At 40.0% G+C, this 21,542-nt stretch overlaps 2 protein-coding genes across 2 annotated transcripts in view; one reads left to right on the forward strand and one right to left on the reverse strand.

Annotated features, from left to right (window-relative positions):
- hs2st1a (heparan sulfate 2-O-sulfotransferase 1a) overlaps positions 1 to 12,786 on the reverse strand; it is a 35,414-nt gene extending 22,628 nt beyond the window's left edge. The window contains exon 1 of the mRNA XM_086043996.1: positions 12,348 to 12,786. Within this exon, the coding sequence (XP_085900122.1) occupies positions 12,348 to 12,471 (124 nt within the window). The 5' untranslated portion in view covers positions 12,472 to 12,786. The remainder of the gene's footprint in view (positions 1 to 12,347) is intronic.
- Positions 12,787 to 14,534: 1,748 nt separating this feature from the next.
- On the forward strand, positions 14,535 to 21,041 carry selenof (selenoprotein F). The gene is made up of 5 exons (XM_086044167.1): positions 14,535 to 14,698; positions 15,412 to 15,579; positions 18,255 to 18,318; positions 19,792 to 19,841; positions 20,274 to 21,041. The coding sequence occupies exons 1-5, from the start codon at positions 14,651 to 14,653 to the stop codon at positions 20,403 to 20,405; spliced, it is 462 nt and encodes a 153-aa protein (XP_085900293.1). The 5' UTR covers positions 14,535 to 14,650; the 3' UTR covers positions 20,406 to 21,041.
- Positions 21,042 to 21,542: the final 501 nt, after the last annotated feature.

The raw sequence follows: 21,542 nt of genomic DNA on the forward strand, positions 1-21,542 counted from the left end.
GTCATAGGCAGAGAGGCGAATCAGTCCGTCAAATAGGCGGAAAGCCCGGCTCTGATTGTAACATTTATAAATTATACAATTTACCAGAAGCTAAATTTGACTGAATGCAGTCAGTGAAAATTTGAGTTCTATTGGAAGAACAATGGCCCCGACAATCCAGCCAAATTTGAGGAATGCCAAGTTTGCACCTTGACAAGATGATAATCCATGCCCAGCTCAACCAAACAACCACGCTTGTGCTCCAAGCCTCAAGCTTCTGTTCTGACTTCCGATTCCCGACCGAACTTCTGTTCTAGCTCTCAAGCAAGCCACTCAAAAAGCCAGAGTCTCTACTGAAGAAACACTGACTTGGCTGAACTTCAGCCCAACAGTTGTTCAACCCTAACCAAATACCAGACAAGAGAAACTCCCCTTAACAAAAAGGAGGCCGAAACAGACAGCAACAATGACATTTTAAATCATATATTTTCAGAACCACAGCATTTTTTTCAATGTTTTGAACATAAAGCTTTTCTTTGCTTTCCTTTCCTCAATATCATGGCCTTTATTTCATAATGTTACATTTCACTCCAAGGTATGTTACAAATGACCCAAACCGTAAACTCAACTGTAACATTTCACTCCTAGTATTTGAGATGAAGGCATGCATTTCCTGTTTGTGTTGTTCAGGTATTTTCCATGCTATTTATCAGGTGACGTTTGAAGCTAGTTTTGCATAGCAGTTTGAACACCCTACGTCAAAAGAGCTCAAAGTTGGAGACACATATGTCAAAAATGTTACAATTGTCTCCGGTTCCCCCCCCTACCGAACTGTGCCATGTATATCATCTGGAGCAGACCTGAATCAATATTTATGTCAATCTGACAAAATTTTGTTAGCCTGTTAGCATAATTGCCTCTGTCATTTTGGAACACTTTGGTAGACGAAAAAAATAACCACAACAAATTCAACGAACAAAGAGGTTGCCTCAATATATAGCATACAGTAAACCACAGCTATGTGCTATTTTTTTTAACCCCCCCCAAAAAAAATTCTTGAATACAATACAATGTATTATAGTTATGTGGAATTTTTGGATTGTCTGTTTTTAAAGAAAAATATTTCCTAGATGTTGTCCGGTTTGGAACAGAGACAATAAACGCCACATTATTTCCCATAACTAGCATTTTAATTGCTTAATTTATACTAACGTCACCCAAAAAATTGGGCTGTCTACATTTGCCTTTGAACTTTTCAAATATTAGAATTTAGGTTGTAAATGTAGGTCAGCACTTCTGACAGTGTTTAGGACAGCGGAGAAGACGGATCAGTCGTCATCTTTCCTCGCTGATCAGCTTTCCTCCAAATAAACACTTTTTGGATAATAACTCTGATGCGGTGGGAAGGTACAACCCCCATACTGTATGTGATGTTCCCCCTTCACTTGCCGCCTCTCAGCCCAGTAAGAGATGATTAATAATGCATACACAGGAGTCGGGGGAAAACACGGCACACTATTAAACTGAGCAGACAACGGCTATTCATAGAGGTAATGATGAGTGGGGGAGACGGGCCAACGCGGCAGAGAACAAACACGCCGCAGAACGAGAATCCACTTGTAGAGAACACGGTAACAACAATAGCACTTAACTGGTTGTCATCACTTCATCTCTTGCCGTCTTGCTCCGCTTCTGTTTTTTTTTTTTTTTTTGCCTCTTTTCGGATTGAGCACCTCCAGTCTAGCCTTCTAGTGTGATACGGGATCGATTTGCACTCCCAAGACGCTCATTGCCCCAACTGAGCCCTCCTTTTCTCATTAACACAAACCAATCTGGGGCCATTATGTATTATTACTTTACTGTTCATAACAATTATAATAATTCAATTAATTACAAAATATAATGTACAAAAAATGTACATACCATTAATGTTTCCGTCAGCCAACTTCGGCCTGTTTTTTGGTGCAATATATATTTTAAAAAATTAATAAATAAATAAAAATAAAAATAATAATAATAAAATATATATATGTTAAAAGACATAAAAATGAAAAAAATACAAAATTAAACTAAAGGTAATGATATTAATAAACATACATTGTAATTTAATTGATAAAAAATGAATACTAAAAATGACACAGTGGTAATTGAATGAAGAATAATCAATTTCATAAAAAAAAAAAACTAATTTAACTATATTTTATTGAAAAAAATATCTACTTCCTGTATCTGTCTGTCTGTCTTTCCAAACCAGGAACAGTTTGTGGAAAACACTTTTTCTGTCTGAGCTATTTTCCTGATGGCATAGTAGTCAAGTGTCCCAATACTTTTGTCCATAGAGTGCACATTTTTCATATTTGACACAAAAGACTCGGGAGCATCAGTCTTGCTGATTCCTAACCAAGTTAATTCTACTCATAGAGAGCAAAATGGGAATTGTCTCAATATTGATCCCGGGAGAGTGTGCCAGTTTATTGCCAATCAGTCCGTGGAAGAAAACAAAACATCTCTGTCAATGAGTGGCTTCACTGATGGAGCAGAAGTCGATGGAAGGCAGAAAAAAAAAATTGTCGTATAGCCACCTCAATCAGTGAGGGCAGAGACAAAACATTGCCATCGAGGATCTGGAGTAGAAGTGTTATGGGGGTGGAAAACAGCTTTAAGGCAATTCTTGGGCTAACATGGGTAAAGTGGAATGTTCCATCCGTGCTGGTGAAATCGCTCAGTGAAAAAGCTCCAGGCCTGCTTTCTTTATTCCGTCTCATGTGAGAGTTTGTCATTTTCTCTATCGTCGTGGCCTGAAAATGTTTGGGCATGCGTGGCAATGAAAATGAAAATCGTCTCTTTCATGTGCCTCCCTTTTCTCCAGTCACACTTCCTTGGAGAGCATGAATCTTATTTTGGAATCCCAGAGACAGGATGTTTTTAGATACTTATCCATTGGGGTTAGTAAAAGACAAGAGAGATGCAAATACACCACTGCCTTGACTTATAAGTTGAAGAAGTTACGAGTCATGAGCTGTCGTTTGGTCCAGTTTTGGCTTTGTGTTGCGAGCCAAAATGGCGTACCGTACTGCGGGCATAACGTGCGGGCAAGGAGAGACAGAGCAAGCATGGCGATGCGAGCCCGAGGCTACTTTGACATAAATTCCAGTCAACAGCAGAGCGCGTACTGTATTGCAAATGAAGATGTTCACGACGACTGATCCCACGGGAGCTGCATGAGAGTGCTGTCATTAGAAGAAGTTGATATCAGATGCGGCCTTATCTCCATTTGATGAGGAGCTGATGGAGGTGGAAAAGGGGAGGAAAAAAAGCAAACTCAGCAGGGAGGAAGAATGGGAACAGGCACCTGCTGTCGCGTGTTTACAACAGCGAGTTTCATCATCTGTCAAAAAGCCGCAGGCTTCGACGGCACGGTGTGAGCCTCACTGAGTTCAAAATTGATCCTTTAGTTTTTGCCTTCATTAAAAAGGGAGTGTGGAAATTCAGGGTGTGTTTTCGAAACAAGCGAGTAAAAACGGGAACGGTTTCATAAGCAAACTGAAAACACTGGAGAGTGAACCCACGCCTATTCCTGGGTTGCTATTCACCAATTAGTTGATCATCAGAGTCTGAGAGAAGTTTTGTTTTGAAAATCAGGTACAGTATGCCTGTGAGTATTGCGATACGTTCTGTCTGTCTGTATTGCTGCACCATTTGTGTTCGAATATCTGTTCTTTAAAGGTTTATAACTACTGTGAGATTGATGCTAGTTTCATTAGCCCGCCTTATCTAAGCATTTTTCTGTAGGTGTTTATATTAAGCTAGCTGACTTTTGTATGACAAATTTATGTGTTGTAATTCTCTTTTTATGTTTAAGTTTCATCCTCTTAATAAAATCCATTGAAAAATACGCCGTGTAAGCCAGAAAAAGGAAAAGGGGCAAAAAAAAAAAAAAAAAAATCACTTCAGTATTCAAGGTCCAGTCTCACTCCTGGCAACTTTTTCACACATTATACGACAACTATATATTTTCAACTATCAGCTGTCACTCTAGCTTTCCGCCACGTACATGCCATAAATGCAAGCCAGAGAGATTTTGGTGCAAGGTGAGAGGCGTCCATTTTTGTAGAGGAGAGTGAGTTCACTGAGTTACCACTTCTGGCCAAAAGTGACATCAGCAAAGATGATGGTGGAAGAGGGGATGATGGCGAGGAGGAAAAGGGGGCGTGCGTCAGGTTGGGGAGAAGCCAGTTAAAAGCAGTCAGGGCTACTACTAGAGAGGGTGTCGCAGAAGGGCGGAGGATGCAAGGTGTCCGTAACACTCTGATTAGCTTGTCTGTCATCCTGCTGCAGGAGTCAGCGAATGCAGCAGAAGTGGACTTGCTGCATTGAGCGCCACATTGAACAAAAAGCACACACCCTGCTAGACAAAGAGCAGGCCGGTCATCATAAATCATCGTTGTCAAACTTGTTTTCATCACGGGCCACATCATAGGTAAGGATACCCTCAGGGGGTCGGTTATAACGCTGAAGTCAAATGCAGTGTTCCCTTGCTATATCACGGTTCATCGTGTACGCCCGTGCGATGGTTTTTAGCTTTTTATTGAACATCGGGGCAACAGGAAAAACACATGTAAACAAATTACGCAGGAGTTGCTGTTAGCCACAGCTCACACGCAGATTCGCCGATGTCACACAGCACGCCACTGCACCTTGCCTCACATAGGCACACACAGACACAACAATACAGTACATGCGGTATTTTCTATATTTCCTACGCTTGCGATTTTGTCTGTGTGTGTGTTCAAATATTTTCACAGTGAAAGTGTGTTTGATAAGTTCAAATGTGTTAATAGCTTGTTGGATGTGATAAACTATATACAGTCGACCCCCACCATTCGCAGGATGGCAAAAATCGGTGTATAAATGACACCCATATATGGGGTAAAAAAAAATTTTAATATTGAAAGAAAAACAAATCCACCAATATGCGAATCCGGTGCCAAACCCTTGAGCTACGAGTTTTTTGGGGGGACGGTTTTGAGATAAGAGCAAAACTTCAACATACAAGTGCGCTTCAGATTCCCACAGATAGATGGCGGCAGCAAACTTCACGAGAAAATGTTATTAGTGTGCTTTTTCTAAAGTACAATACTATTGAGTGCAGTGGGGTTTTTTGGGTTTTTTTTAAAATGAAAAAATACCCCCCAAAATGTTTTTGGGTGTTTTATGGGGGTGCTGGAACTGATTAGCTAGATTGCATTTTCATTTCAAAGGGGGGGGGGGGGGGTTGAGATATGAGCCTGACGGTAGAACAAATTAAATGTGTATCTCAAAACAACTTTTATATTCCCTCTATATCGTGGATTCTCACCTGTCCTCCGCGATAAACAGTAAATAAACGTTTAATCGCTATGGGGTCTATTACCAAAATCACGGTCAGTGTGAAACTTCACACTGGGTAGAGTAAGAAAAAAAAATGTAAATGAAAAAAACCTACATTTTCAAATGAAACCTTTTCTTTTTAGAAAAATGCTACAGTAACAGTTTGAACGATGTCAATTATTATGCACTAAAAACACTAATCATATATATTTTTTTAATTGCCATTTAAATGCCGCTGGAAGTTGCATTCGCACTGGACCATTTTTTTTTAAACATGGCGAACTGTGGTGTCGGCTAAGCAAGAAGCTGAGCTGCATGGTAGTTGTTTACAGAGCTAGCAACACTTCTGACCTAATATCTTCTGTGTGGGAACCCCAAAAATCGTCCCATTATGTTACACAATTGCCCTTGCATTTGGTTATGATTTTTATGCCAGGTCTTGAACAGAAGTCAAGTAAAGAAAATTGAGGTCGCTTTTGCATTGCACATAGAACGACAAGGACGGCCCGCGGGTCTTGAGTTTCACACTTGCGCCTTAAATTCTCAGCTCTCCTAATTAAAGACTGCTTCCATCAATACTGCGGGAGTCAGACGTGACCGTTAACACGCCACTGTGCCGCAAATCTATCGGCGACACCTACGCACATCGACACAGCGGGCTGCCCTCCATTAGCAGCTCCACTGGTATGTTTCAAAAGAGTGACAGAGCTAATCTGGGCGACTGGCTGCTTAAAGTAGCAAATGCCAACATGCAGAGTGGAAGCAAATGACTCGTGCAGGCTTTACAGCCCTCGGGGAAGACGTGAGGTGTCACAGAGAGGTCAAGGCATACTGAAGAAATTGCGAGGAAATGACATTAATAACAACTACAGAATGCCATTTCTGGAGAAAGTGAGTGCGAACTGAAATGCTGAGGAATTAACTGAATTGTTCAAATGTGGAGGGAAATGTGGAAGGAGCAGGTAAAACTGTTCTTTTGTTCACTTTTGTGAACGTGATGACAGTATCGCAATGTCTTGAATAAGCTAAACCGTTTGAAGTTGGAAAGGATTGAATGGGTGGAGATATGTGGAAGGAGGAGGTTAATATTTATCGTACCTCTTAAATTTTGGAATTTAATTGCAGAAAGTGAGAGAAAGAATTTTGGCAATGTGTTAAATAGTTCTGTAATATGTCCTGAATGAGCTAAACAGTTGGAAGTTGGAATGGTCTTGAGTGGTTGACAAATGTGGAAGGAGCCCATGAGTATGGAAAATATCTCTTAACTGTGGGATTTTATTGTGAAAATGTGGCAATTTGGGGAGGTTTATTTGTGTCCTGAATGAGCCAAACCGTTAGAAGTTGGAATGGTTTGAATCCGTTGAGAAATGTGGAAGGAGGAGATAAATGTGTATGTCAAGTATCATCTGGGAGTTTAATTGTGAAAATGTGAGAATTTGGGGATTGAGGTAAATAGTTTCATATACGTCGTGTATGAGCGGAACAGTTTCAAGTTGGAATGGTTTGAATAAGTGGAGAAGTTTGGAAATATGTAAATCAACTGTGGCGCTCCTTTCCTAAATGCAAGGGCACTAAGCATACAAACGATATATGCTCTATGACATTTTTGTTTGCATTTTTCTAACGTAGAAAATGTGCCTTGGCTCAATAAAGGTTGGGAAACTCTTCTTTTTTTTATTTATTTTTTTCTCAAAATCACAGGGCTCACTGGAGGCAGCAATGCCTGACCAATTTTCTTTCCCAGAAAATGTCTGCCTTTGGATGGCACGACAACAGTAGGCAGCATAACTACGGTATGTCCAATTCCAACCCAAGCCCTTGTGCGGCGGACTGTGTTGCGCAAAAAAAAAAAAAAAAAAAAAAAAAGCTTTTTCAGTCTGGCATCACCTCGACAGAACTAAATCAGAACTCATCACAAGGAGGCCTGTGTCACAAGATGCGTAGCTCCGCAAACAGAATGGAAATTGTCTTTCTCTGTCGCTGAAGACTTAAAAGATTAAGAAAAGCGACCACGCCGAGGGAGAAAGTTGCACGAGTTTTGACACAAGTTCCTCAATGTCCTGGAAGCCACGACGGTCACGAGTCATCTGCTCTCATTACGAGATTGCAAAAGGTCAGAGGGTGACGGCTTAATAAGCGGTAACTCATTTTACGCAACTCCCAAAATATCTACAATGAACAGGCACATTCTTGGACATGGTGAAATGTGGTGACTACATGTATTGTTTTTGTCACTGCAGCTGTATCACATTTGCATCTGCTGCTGAGAACCTGGGACAGACTTAGTGGTGAGCTTAATTTATTCACACTTAACTTATTTAGGTTGCAGACCTAATTAAAAAAACAGAAACAAAATCATGTTGTAAATAATGTCATTGTCGTTTGCTATTCAATCAATGAAAATGGAAGTTGAGACTCATGTGAAGCTGCTGTCAGCCACAACCCACATCTCGAAACCCACACACAGACAAAACTGACCTCAGCTTCTGATGTCACTCACAAGGCCACGCCCCTTAACTCATTCACTGGTAGACATTTTCAGACCCTCTTTTACCCTAACGTTTGAAAAAAATATGAATAAATTCCTGGGATTGAATGGCTGGACTGCGAAAAGACAGATAAATACGTCAATGGCAGTGAAAGAACTAAAAGGCACAAATCTGACACAAATACTACAGTAGGTACAGTAATGTAACTTTCTAAGACCCGTTTATTTATTGACATTCATTAGGATTTAATGGTTTATACATTCATTTTACTTTATTAAAACAAATGGCATTTGAATTTATTTAAATGGGGAAAACTGATTTGAGATTTGCAATACATGGCAGGGGCGGAGCCATGGGCGGGCCTGGCTGGCCAAAGGCCCACCCAGCGAGATTCATGAAAAAATATACACTTCTAAATTTTTACTAAATTATTTTTAAATTATTTTTGAATTTGTGATTTTTCCAGGCCCACCCATTAGCCACGTTCTGGCTCCGCCCCTGATACATGGAATGAATTCAATTCTTAAAATCCAGATAACGGCAGTCTTGTGTGAACCTTTTCCCAAGGTGAGCTTCAAAATAAAGTGGCCGAACTGAGTTCGACCCGCATAAAGTTGCCACTGAACATTATGTTACTCGCCGCAAAGTCAGTCTATGTTGGCGTCGAGGCATCTGATAAGCAGCCGCAGAGAACAACTGTCAGAATAATGGATGACGCCCCAAAGCGGGATGCACAGCTGCATGGCGGCGTCATTGTAATGCAGGAGACTCCTCGGCCAAACCTCGGGAGCGCGATTAGCTTCGAAGCAAATTGCAGCTTGTCTGCCCTGCAGGGAAGGCTCTAATGGGTGGAAATGGTGCAACCTGCGTGGCCGCCAACAACGCCGCACGCTGGGACCAGCGGAAAGCGGGTCGTTGCAGCCGGAGCAGAATTAACTCTCGCAATATGTCCCCCCCCCCGTTCAAAATTGACGTCAATAGCAATTAGACTCTATTCTAATATTCGTTCCATTATATATAGCAACACTCACAGGCGATTCTTTATGCCCTGAGAATAACAACTAATATTAATGCTGTACTGAGAAGCCAAGAGAGGAGCTGAGCCTCCAATACATTTTTTCCCGTATGTTCCGAATGAGCACCTCAATTGAATTATTTTTAATTGTATTCAATGATGACATTACTGTATGTTTATATTCAGTATAACATTGTAGAGTGCTCTTATTCTCATTAAAAACGCCACCCAAAAATGTGTCGTTTTTATACGCGAGGTTGGAACGGAATTGCATTCCCATTCATTTCAATGGGGAAAAAAAATGACTTGAGTTACAAAAGCTGTCAAGGAACAAATTAAACCGGTATCAAAAGGCACCACTGTATTTAAACCAATCAAATCAGGCCCTCGATGACATCAGCCTTTCATTGGTTTGTCAAAGAATTATTTGCTACAGCCAACTTCAACAAGAAAATTATTAAAATGCATTTTATCATCCTTTTTATTAGTTTTAATTCAGTTATCTCATTAAATAATTGGTTGGTTGATTTATTGTCAATAATACAATTTAAAAAAGTCAAATATGTTGTATTTATTTGATGTCACGTTATCAATTTAATTATAATACTGTTTATGATTAAAATCAATGAATTTAATTATAATATACATATAATTAAGTTAAAAATAAGATTTTTTTTTTTTTCTCAAAACATGCTGTACATTACATATATTACACATTTTTACCCTTTTTAACATGATGCGATGCAGTGGACGAAATTAAATATCCAGTAATCCAATCGATTATGGACATTTATGACACACGCTTTTACAGACAGGCAGTGTGAAGGAGGCTATGAATTACATCCATGTGCTCGTTTCAACACTGTTAGCGTTTCAGTGATGGAGCGGCAAAAAGGGCAACAGCAGGTGGTCACCTGACCATCAAGCTGAAACTTGGCTGTCAGCACCATGTCTACAAAAATCCTCCGTCAAAACTATTTGCCCAGGCAGCAACTAATTTGGAGCTCAAGTATGCAGACGTGTGCTCCATCCTGTCACCCATCAGGATGTTTGTTTTTTTTTTTGTTCTTTTTTGCAGAGTCAACAAATTCCCTTGGTGGTGGTGATGGGCAGTCAGAGGGAAGGTGTGTGTGCGTGTGTGTGTGTGTGTGTGTGTGTGTGTGTGTGTGTGTGTGTGTGTGTGTGTGTGTGTGTGTGTGTGTGTGTTGTGGCCCAGCCCGGGTTTAACAGCAGCAGTAAACCAATTCACAAGCCGATATTTTGGACTTTCCAACTAGTCAGTGGGGACTTTAAGGGAGTATTCAATGAATGGGGCTGTTAATCATTCTGTTTGTAACTTGGACACAGTTAAAAAGAATGTAATCCCTAGTATCCAATCTTTCATTTTGTATTCAATACAACATTATTTGAAAATAATGAAAATCCCCACAACATTTTCCCAAAGGGCAATCTTATATTGACTGATAGACCGAAATGTTTTTTTTTTTTTTTTCAGGGCCGATACCGGTACCGATTGTTAGTAGTCAAAGGAGGCCAATAACTGATATTTGAAACCGATATTCGTTTGCAGTAAAAGTGAAATTATTGACGTCAACATTTTGAGTAATAGCTGCAAACTCCCAACACTTGACTTTGTTTCAATGCCTTTAAGGACATTAACCATCTTATAAGAGTTGAAAAAGGTTTTTTTGCAATCTGAGAAAATTGACATCTTTGTTTAAAAATTCAAACAATAAAAGCAGGTCAAGCTACCTGCTTGCCCTGCAGGCAAACGCTAAAATTAAAAATGGCAAAGAAATAGCTCAAACAATTGAAATTTGGATTTTTGGTGAAAATCTGCACGTGTACATGTGTGTGCAGAAGACTCTGTAACCAACACTAGCAACCCAGGCTAAACTTAGCTCCTCCCTGAAATACAAAGATCACAGTCCATCAATTGAGATGCATCACTTCAGCATACTTCCTTTTCCCCAATTACTTCTTTCCAATCAGCCAGGGATTGTCGCATAATTAGCATGTGACCTGTTTTGTTGATGGTTAAATGTTTAAATGATAAGAAGAGCACACCTGTGTTTACCCTGCTATGACCTTGCCACTCAGGCGAGCTTATGAAGTAATTGAAAAGCTGCCAAAAGTAACCCTGAAGTGGCGGCCAAAGCTTTGGGGTGTCTGCTGTTCCTTAAAATCCCCCACAGTGGAATCATCAGAGAGATAATCCTGCTGTGTCCCAGATCTTTATTGGGACTGACTGGAACCCTAATGGGAGGTGGGAAGGAGATCTGAACGCAGTGTCTGCTCCCTTTCAATTGGATATGCGTGAGATGATGACGTTGATAGCGTCCCCACAAAAACACTAAAAAGACTAACTCAAGTATTGCTAAAAATGTAATGGCAAATGTATGAATTACTATTGAGTAATCCAAGCTATACACAGGGTATGGGGACTGCAAATTGCAAGAAATCTTAATGAATTGACACCCCCAAAAACATTTCGAATGCACTATATTAATAGTTCAAACAGTGAATATGATCCCAAAACAATTAAATATCACATCAAACTCATCCCTTCAAAGTAAATGGCTTGAAGACCGTCAAAAGACCATCTGGCTGCATCTTTCACATAAAAAGTGGAATCTCACTCGGTAGACTTATTTCATATTATTACCTGGAAACTATATGGCTTCATGCTTTCAGGATTATGTAGCTGTGTGTGTACTGTAAATGATTGTGCAGTACAACGTTTAGATGTAACAGGTATCTAGTGACGTGTGTAATGAACATCTATCTAGGGTTGATATAAACATTTACACACCCCTGTTTGAATACCAGGGTTTTGTAATTGTGAAAAAAAAAAAAAGATGTCCAAACTTTTTCCATCAGTGTGACCTATAAGCTACACTATATAACTCAATTGAAGAAAATATATTTTGGAGAGGGAATAGGGAAAGTAAAAATAAACAACTGTGATAATATGGTTGCAGAAATGTAGACACCCTCATAACTCAGAATGTGGCTGTGTTCAAAATTAACCAATTACATTCAACCTCATGCTAAATGTAAGTCAGCACACTCCTGCCGCAATTTAGAGTACCTCTGAATAACACTTAATAAACTTTAGCTGATCTAGTAGGCTTTTGCTGATATTTCTGTAGAGAGCTTCATCTGAATCGGAGGATTGCCCCTCTATGAAAGGTGTTTTTTGGGGGCGCAATTGAATCACAGGGGTTATAGATCATATTAATGGTGGATAAAACTATGACGTGATGATTTATCTTGTTCTGATCTTTTTATACCACAAAAAAAAAACTGCGTTTGAACCTGCTGTATAGAGTCTATCTATCTGTCGCTCGTAAAAAAAATATATAATAAGAATATTAAGTACGTTGGTGAGTGAGCGTGCCTTCTTGTGCTGCTGCGCATATTTCGCGCCCTAACAACATAGTATGCTCGTGCATCGTGGAGGTACAGCAGGGCACCTCGATTTTTGGACTTACCGAGTTTTCCTCGGGACTCCTCCAGCTTCTGAATCTGGTTCTCCAGGAAGAACATGGCCACGGCGAACGCCAGCAATGCCAGCAGCTGCAACTTAGGCGGCATCATGACTCTGAGCAGCCCCATCAAATCATCCGGAGAAGGAGTCGGTCAGTCCATGCCCAAAAGAGGGTAGACGAGAGGGGGTGGGTAAGGGGAGAAACCGAAGACACGCGCAGTAGAAAACCGGCGAGCACAAAGCGCCTGCGTGCGTGGATATTCACATCCACATACGATGCAAAATGCCCATTCTTTGTTATTCCATCATTTGCATGGCACGGCGTCTTGTGAAAGGTTCCCTCAGAGCGTCGATACGTCGACTGTGCAAGTGGCGTGCTCCCCGGTGTCCTGTCTTTATTTGCACGGTTCCACAGTTCACGCTGTCAGAAGCACCCAGGCCATTGGACAGTACAAGCGTCCACCATAGACGTTAAATTATACCGATACCCCCACCTCGGCACTTGGTCGTACGTCAACAACGCCGCCATGTTGAATGTGGCTAGGAGGAGCGATGGACGGGTGAAGTTGCCGCATTCCTTTGCCTCATACCTCCAAGTGCTGTTTGAAGATGGAGCAATAGATTTAAACTCAAATAAGTTCATTTTAAATGTATAATTATTTTTGTGGAAAAGTTTCAAACAGCACTTTTTACAGAGACGATTCATAAACTTACTTAAATAGATCCATCATAGTGAGTAGTCAAACAGAAACACAACAAAATAAACAAAGGTACTTTGGAAAAAATAAAAGTCACAATTTCAAACTCATAAACAGATCTAATGAACAAGGACTTTTGGTCATACATCTTAATCATTACTACACAATTTGGCCGATTGCTGACCTGGCACTATTATGAAATCCAGTATGTGCTGTGAATTCCCAGTCTTTCTTATTTTACTAAATTGTCTCGAATTGACTACTCTAATTGTCCTTAGTTGCTTAGTTGTTACATTTTTTCATACTGCGTAGGTTTCGTTAAGATAAAGTGCTCAGAAAGCAGTGTCAAACAGTCAGAAAGGAAGGATTTTCTGTGAGTCCCTCTCCAGTGAACCTTTTCTTTCATTTTTTGATAATACTTCCAGTCTTCCACCCAATTGCAGGGATGACAAAGAGGGTTGTTACAGTGTGTTAATGGCAATATTATCATTTTAGACAGGCTGACATTTTTGAGGTCGCTGTTCATGCTGCTCCTACTTGTGAGATTATCCGATTTTTTTCTTTTACTTTTTTCTTTTAATTAATTTTCTAATAATATATTATTATTATTATTGTTATTATTATTATTATTATTATTATTATTGTTATTATTATTATTATTATTATTCATAGTTTGGTACTGTCACTTCACTATTATGTATCAGTGGTGATGGCACTAAATAAGTTTGTTTGAACATTCACAATTGGACTTTTTTGTGGAAACTTGTTAAATCGATAAAAACAACTTTGAAAGACATAAATCACTGACTATAGTGACTGCGTTATTTATCAGATTCATCAGTTAGGACCTGGTTACTGTAGACGGATTAATTTAATTATGTAATATTATTTTATTTCAATATTTATCATCACAATGACATTGTCACATAATCGTAGCTGTTAACACTTGTGAAAACATTCGAAAAATATATAATATTTTGGTTTGGTGCTTCTAAACATAGAAGGAGAAACCATTTTTAATCATTTTGTAATTATAATATTAAGAAATGCTCTTGTTATTTTCCCCGAATAATTTAGTGTGTGTGTGATTGAGAGGCATTAGCTTTGTGCCCTATTTGTGCTTTTGCAGTCGCTCGATCTGACACGTCCATTATGGTGGATGCGATGACGTGAGACGAAGTGCAGCTTGTTTGAGTTCTATAGACATCACAGTGAAGCAGTCTCTTTCTATTCGTCAGACACAGCTGTCTGTCCACACCGGATTGGACAAATTTAATCAACGAATGCAATCGCCGGCCCATAGGAGTGCTGTTTTCTTTCTCAGCCCCTTAAAACACGCGGGTAATTTAGTCGCGAAGATAAAGTAACTAGACTGTCCTTGTGTGTGCCTAATCCACGAACATTGTTCCCATAAAATTGAAAAATCACTACAAATTTGCTTGATAGTTTACACATTTAACATATTTATAGACATATTAAGTAATGTGTTTTCGCGAAACTAGATGAGTTCAACCTCATTATAATGTTTATTTCCATCAGGCATAATTTGGAACACGCCTTGATTTATCTGGAGGGTCCGTCATTGTAGTTTTTTCTGGCACTCTCCAAAATGTCGGGTGAAGTGTATATGCTTTGGCTGCTTTCGCTTTTAAAAACGGTGAGTTGAACATATTAACGTTAAGTTAACCTTATATCATTGTTCTTATGCAGCAAGAATGTTTAATGTGAGTGGATTGCCCAGTTTAGTGTTACATTTAACGTTTTAAATCGCATCCTGTGATTGCCGGGGCGCCGATATGACGTGGCTTAAAAACTCAATCTTGAAAACTAGTCGGTGACTAGCTGCAAATCTGCACAGATTCACCGAAATTACAAAGTACGAGAAAGAAGTCCACTTCTCTAAAATCAAGTTATTTAACTGAGAAACGTCAAACTAAGATCTTCATGACAATTAAAATGGTTATCAGATTCTGTTGGAAACAACATTTGTATGGAGGAAGTGAGCATATTTTCGTTCGGACGACATTAAATTAAAATATAAAAAAATAACTAACGGAGACTTGTATGGTGACAAAAATAATTATGTAATTAACTTGTTTAAAAGCAAAGGTGCAATAATGTCAGTATATAAATCAAATTTCCAATTGAAATTACCATTAAACCGTTTCAGCACCACAAAAAAAACACCCTTTTTAGTTACGCGTTTATAGTCTAGAAAATTAGCTTGTAAATCAAGGTACACTGTTGCCGCATTCATTTTGACAAAAATCAAAGCTCTTCAGTTGATTCGATCGACTTTGGTGCTCCGTTATTTTAACCTCTTAATACCATTTAAAGTATTCTATTTCATCTCGTCCTTCTTCCCTCCAGCTGTCGGCGTATGGCTCCGAGTTGACGTCGGAGACTTGCAGGGATCTGGGCTTCTCCAGCAACCTGCTTTGCAGTTCCTGTGACCTGCTCGGGGAGTTCAGCCTCACCACGCTGCAGCCTGACTGCAGGCACTGCTGCCAGCAGGAAGCCCAGTTAGAATCGCGCAAGGTGAAAATACTGCAGTTCCCCAAACTAACAAACAAACATGAAACGCCATCGCACTGCGATTTGAATTTACATGCTTGATTCAAACCTTTTCATTTACTGGCACAGAGAAACCTCGCTATTCGAATTGGTCAATGACTAAGACCAGAAGCAAATAGCAACGCCGACGGACACTTTTTCTCCGATTCTATGCTCTGGAATCTACCATGAGTGCTCTTTTAGAAACATCCTGTGTCAATAGGAAAGCATTAGAGTAATTGGCGTCAAGCATGTTGAAATGATGCATCTTGACTGAAAGGCAAGCTTCATAGGTTGGGGAGGAGCTAAGTTTAGCCTGGGTTGTTAGTGGAGTTTGGGGAGAGTCTTTTGGTGCATTTCTTTTTTTTATCAAATCTGTAGTTTGGTTTTAAAGGTAATGTAAAGGGTTTTGAAATCATAGTTTGTGATTATATTTGTGGTTTAAAAGTATTGATCCAGTCAATTATAAACATTTTCAGGGGTTCTTTTTTAAAAAAAAAATCTTTTCACTATTCACGGCAGGGCTGGGTCCATATATTAGTAGTTAAATTCTTGCTAAGAAACAGACAACATGAACGGAAACGTGTTATTGTCATTGTATCTGTGAAAAAAATATTCTTTTCTATTATTTCTTTGGAAGTTGATGCACTTTAATGGTGGGGGTGGGGGTGGGGGGGAGTGCGTGCTGGATAAAAAAAATAACACATTTCAAAGCTTGTTTGGTATCAGGAGAAATGAAGCAAATCCCAGAAGGGGTGAAGAAAAACAGCTAAACTTGTTTTGAATAATTGATTTGTCTACAAGCAAAAGATCTTGGAAAATCTTTTGACGTTTTATTTTAAGGCCCATATGGCTCCTGCCGAAGACTGCACTGCCATGTTATTTAAAGTCAGGGCAAAACATGTGATTCCTATCAAGATAATTAGCGTGTTGCTACTCTTCAACAGACCCGAGGTAAACATTTCACATTAGCAGGCCGTCTTGAATGTACTGTATTTTTTTTTTTTGTCCCTGGCTGCAAGGCTGGAGGCGTACCTTTTTTAATAGCTGCATGGAGGTTATACTTGGCTGCTTTTAATGAGGAAGTAATACTTTTAATGTGTTTGACTATTAAAAGCGCCGAGGCACCGGGCGCGTAACGAATCCTCTTTGGAAATGTTAAAAGTTCTAAAATGCCGAAATGGTGTGTTCTAAGCTGTAATCTTTCTCTCTATCTCATTTGGATGACGGGTGTGAAAGGCATAAACGTTTGGATTTGTAGAACTTCGCAGAAATTCTTTATAGAGGAAGTCAACACAATGTTTTTATTTACAATACTGTAATATATTCTATGCACCATCGGTAGCCTTGACACAACATTCTGATTAATATTCCGTTTGGGGAATCGAGTTAAGCAGCAAAATCCACTTAACTATATTTATCATTTCATAATGTACCTGTGACTAAAAAGTAAAGCGTGCAGAGTTCCAGTTACCCAAATGCATGTCAGGTTTCACAACAAAAGTCATGTTTTCAGGTGTAAAACGAGATCCAGCTGGCCGCCGCCGAGCCTTACCAATACAACACTGTATGTTGTTGTTATCCTTTCGGCTTATCCCCTCAGGGATCGCCGCAGCGAATCGGGCGCACGCTCGATTCGCATCATTGATTTGGCAAAGCATTTCACGCCGGATGCCCTGCCTGACGCAACCCTATTAGCAGGGCACACACGCAGACACCATCACGGAGCGGGAATCGATCCCACGCTGCCCGCACACAACTCGGGCGCGTGTACCACTACACTATCAGTGACCTAGTATATGCGCTGTATATGTTTTATAATAATACATAACTACAGTTGACCCTCGCTATTCGAGGGGGAATGTGGACCAGGCCCAACTGTAGATAGCAAAAAATCCCATATGATGCTCTTGTATAATTGCTATAAAAAAAATTTAAAAAATGAATATGCGAGGGGGATTAAAAAAAAAAAAAAAAAAGGTTGGATCAAGACGGGTTCCAAAAAAAAAAGAATAAATAAGTTGAATGAATTTGCCAAAATAGAAAACCCAGATGGAAACTGACCAATAGTACCGATTTCGTGGGGGGGGGGGGGGGGGGGGGGGGAGTGAAATTGGCCCAATTTGGTTGGGAGGTTCCCGCTGAACGGAGACAATATGTACCGGTGGCTGATAAAGCGAAGCGCGGCGGTTCTCTGTCGCCGAATTGCACGAGAGTAGTCAATGAATGGAGCCAACAACCTCTCAAATAGTCACAATCTCCTTTTATTCCTCGCCCGTTTCGTCTTTTGCAACTATTATAATCAATCTAAATTCCACCCGACGGCAAAATATCCAGAGCTTTTTGCGAGTGCTGCCGTTTGCCGTGGGTGGGCAAAACATCCAAGTTTTTCTCCTTTGCAAAAGTGGCATCTGTGAGTCTCCCCGGTCGTTTTCCTCCGACTCGCTTAACATGGCCCCCGGAGGTTTGACGACAAAGCGGCCATCTGTTGACTCTCATGCACGTCCACTCACTCATCTTAATGACTGCAAGCGGTCGCCAGGAGACGCCTGCGGGCCTCTCCGCCGTCCTGCCACCGGCAGGGCTGCCTCTTATCTACGTGTGTGGGCACGCTTCTCCTCATAACCCACCAGCTCACGTTGTATTTTCTTGGCCAACAGCTCTACGCCGGGGCCATCCTGGAGGTGTGTGGATGAAAATTGGGGAGGTTCCCCCAAGTCCAAGGTGGGTTCTCTTGAGAAAAATGTGTATATTATATTTACTGCCCCCGTATATTTACGTCGCTGTCCTATGAAAAACACTTATCTCCAATTTTGGAAACTTTTTTTAATTTTCACTTTATTGCGATGTCTGTAACGCGGAAACATGATTCATGTAAAAAATAAGCCAATGAAAAAAAAAATGGAGATAAGTGTTTTTCACATGACAGCGACGAGTCCTGTAGCTCGTCTTGAGTTGCCAGCGAAAAAATGTTTGTTCCGAGCGCTAAATGGTGGGAGGGGAACTTCGCAACAAGCAGCAGATTAAGAACAATTCTTAAAAAAAAAAGAAGAGGTTTAAGTACCGAAAATTGAGATTGTATGCTGTCCTTTTCCTGTATTTGAAAGGAAGCATCTTTTCATCCCTGTCTGAATCGATGATTTATATCAGAAAGGTGCTATAAAAGTTGGGAGCTGCGTAGGAGATTGGACTTTCTGGAGAGGCCCTCCCCCGTGTCGCGCTACCAAAAAAACGCAGGTGGTGATTGATCGAAGAGTGGATATGCGTAAATTTGGGTGAGCATGCTTGTAACTCAAAGCACTCATCTCTCAAATCATCTTTCCCCATGGAAATGCAATTAATCCGCAAATAACACCCTCCAAAAATGTTCTAAGTTGTCTTATAAGAAAAATAGCACTCTATGCTATTTTACTTTAAAAAGCTTACAGTAACTATATAATGAAATGGAATATAAAGAATCAAAGCGTTTTTGCATCGCCATAATTCAGTGGGCATTGTGCTACGCATAGTGCTTGTGTTTGCCACCAGAGGGCAATTTAATACATAGTCATAATACATAGAGAGGAAGACATCACATTTCGATGCAGTATTAATCATTTGTCGCTGAGGATAAAGAATACATGCCTGTGAGTATTGTTGTAGCTTCCCTGCATTTGTTACTACTTAGGTACATCCATTTTTTTTTTTTTACATTTTTTTGTAATAACCAAAACATCAATGCTATTTTCGTAATCATTCATTGTGTTTTCTATCGTCTGTCAGCATTAAGCTAGCGAATTTGGATCATTTCACAGGGGTGTGAAATCACTATGCAAGAGAAGGAAAGCGGGTGTTCCAAGTCCCCGATATTGTCAATTCTTTCATCAGTAGGGTGGTCTTAAACACCTCAGGCTGGCTTTTCAAGCCCCCACTTGGAAGGTTTGGCCATTTGTTGTGGAAGAGGACCACCCGCACTCTACTCAGTAACGTCGTCAACTGTATCTGATCTCATGCTGGGGCGGCCCGCGTCGTATTGTGCGCCATTTGCCCACCGTTTGTTTACTTCAGCTGTGGCCGTCCCCGCGTGCTCAACTGTCTCCTCGAGATGCGGCCTTCTCGGGGGGGGGGGTTGCAGCTGTCACTAATTAAATTCCTCGGTGCTAAAATAGAACACATGCTTGACCCGTCCTTTACTATTATTATTTTTAATCTCTGCAGCTTTTGTCAAGGGTGACAAGCCGAAGATGTTCAAGGGTCTTCAGATCAAGGTGAGTGTTGATGGCAACTGATCACTTTTCACACTAAGATGGTAAGCCCCGTCCGTGATAGGGACTAAAGGAAAAAAAAAAAGTAATCGACACTCCAAAAATATTTAAAATTGCCCATATTATAGCATAAACTGTAAATATATCACAAACTGTGATCCCACTTTACCCATGATAACACTTAATCATTTTAAGCTCATGAAAATTTGTTAGATAGAAAGACCATATAAGAAAATTTATTAAGCATTTTTCAAAACATATTGCTGTTCACCCAAAAATCCATGAAAGACCAAATGAGGGGCAACACTGAAATCCTTTAGGAGAAACTAAGCTCGTGCAGCAATTGTATGCATCTCTTTTTTTTTAGGAGTTGCTGACACTTGTCATTTTACCTCTGTTTTTTTGTTTGTTTCTTCACCTCCTACACTCTCTTAGTACGTGCGAGGCTCCGACCCTGTACTCAAGCTTTTGGACGATAACGGGAACATCACCGAGGAACTCAGCATCCTCAAGTGGAACACAGACAACGTGGAGGAGTTCTTGAGTGAAAAATTAGAGCAGCTATAAACATAAATTTCAATTGGTTTTCACAGTTAAAGGGGACAGTTTAAAAATGTACACAAACCCTGATGGTTTCCGTCACTCATTTTCACATATTATTTTTTGACATTTCTGCCAGCCTCTTTTCTTCTTTTAGGTAAGTGAAAACAGTTGAATTTGAAAATTAAAAAAATATATGCGCATGAATTCAGGTGAGATGAAATAAAATGGTGTGAAATGTATTTTTTTTTTAATTTGGACTTAACTTAGCATTCTTACATTGCTGCTAAATTGTTTAAAGTCACAAATTCATGAACAAAACTGTTCAAGCCATCCTAGTGTGTTATTTAGTTTTTTCTGTTTAGGATTTGTTTCTGACTTTCTTGTACACTTATTTTTATAACGCTTGATGTGCAGGTGGGTAGACAAGATTTGTCTAAAGAATGAATGATTCCTAGTTTCTGTCTAAAAGTAGATGGTGTAGTCACGGGTCACGTTTGTGAAGAGCTCACCTTAAACCAGTTTTGGGAAGTGAGTTCTGATGGGTTTTGTGTTCCTTGGCTTCATTGAAGTTTCGACAGAAATTGGATTTTTTTTTATGGATGCGCGTCTTTTGAACGGAATAAGTGGAGATTTGAAAATGCAACAATAAACAAAACAAAAAAAATCTTTCAGTTGTCTTTTTGACTATTGTTCTTGAGACCAGTGATTGTTAAAGTGCAGAACTACTGCAATACCACTGCTGGTGTGCTGGCTCCCTCTAGTGGTACACACACAAAATGACAATTCAATGCTCACACTGCGGTACGGTACATTTTTTAAAGCGGAAGTCAACCCAAACATGAATTCCAGAATATGTTCTATGCAGGCCCACTAGTTGAAACAAGGCATTCTGATTAATATTTTGTTTGTGGAATATGTCAATTTTCGTACACTTGTAACCTATGCGCAGCAAAGACCGTAGGGTGCAAGTGTGGGTATTGGGATCGGGCCCATCTGTGACCCCGACGCGATATAAATCGCGCATGCGTAGTAGGTCGGCCAAATTTGCTCGCTGACTACAGCAACTACAGTCGGACGAAACGCAATGATTCCCCTGCGCAATCTGCGGTATGCATTCGTAACCCTAATAAAGTATATATGAATAACATGTAAAACCTTCAT

Source organism: Filicampus tigris, chromosome 10 (assembly GCF_054856515.1).
Source record: "Filicampus tigris isolate MCC_2025a chromosome 10, RoL_Ftig_1.0, whole genome shotgun sequence".
NCBI classification, from domain to species: domain Eukaryota; kingdom Metazoa; phylum Chordata; class Actinopteri; order Syngnathiformes; family Syngnathidae; genus Filicampus; species Filicampus tigris.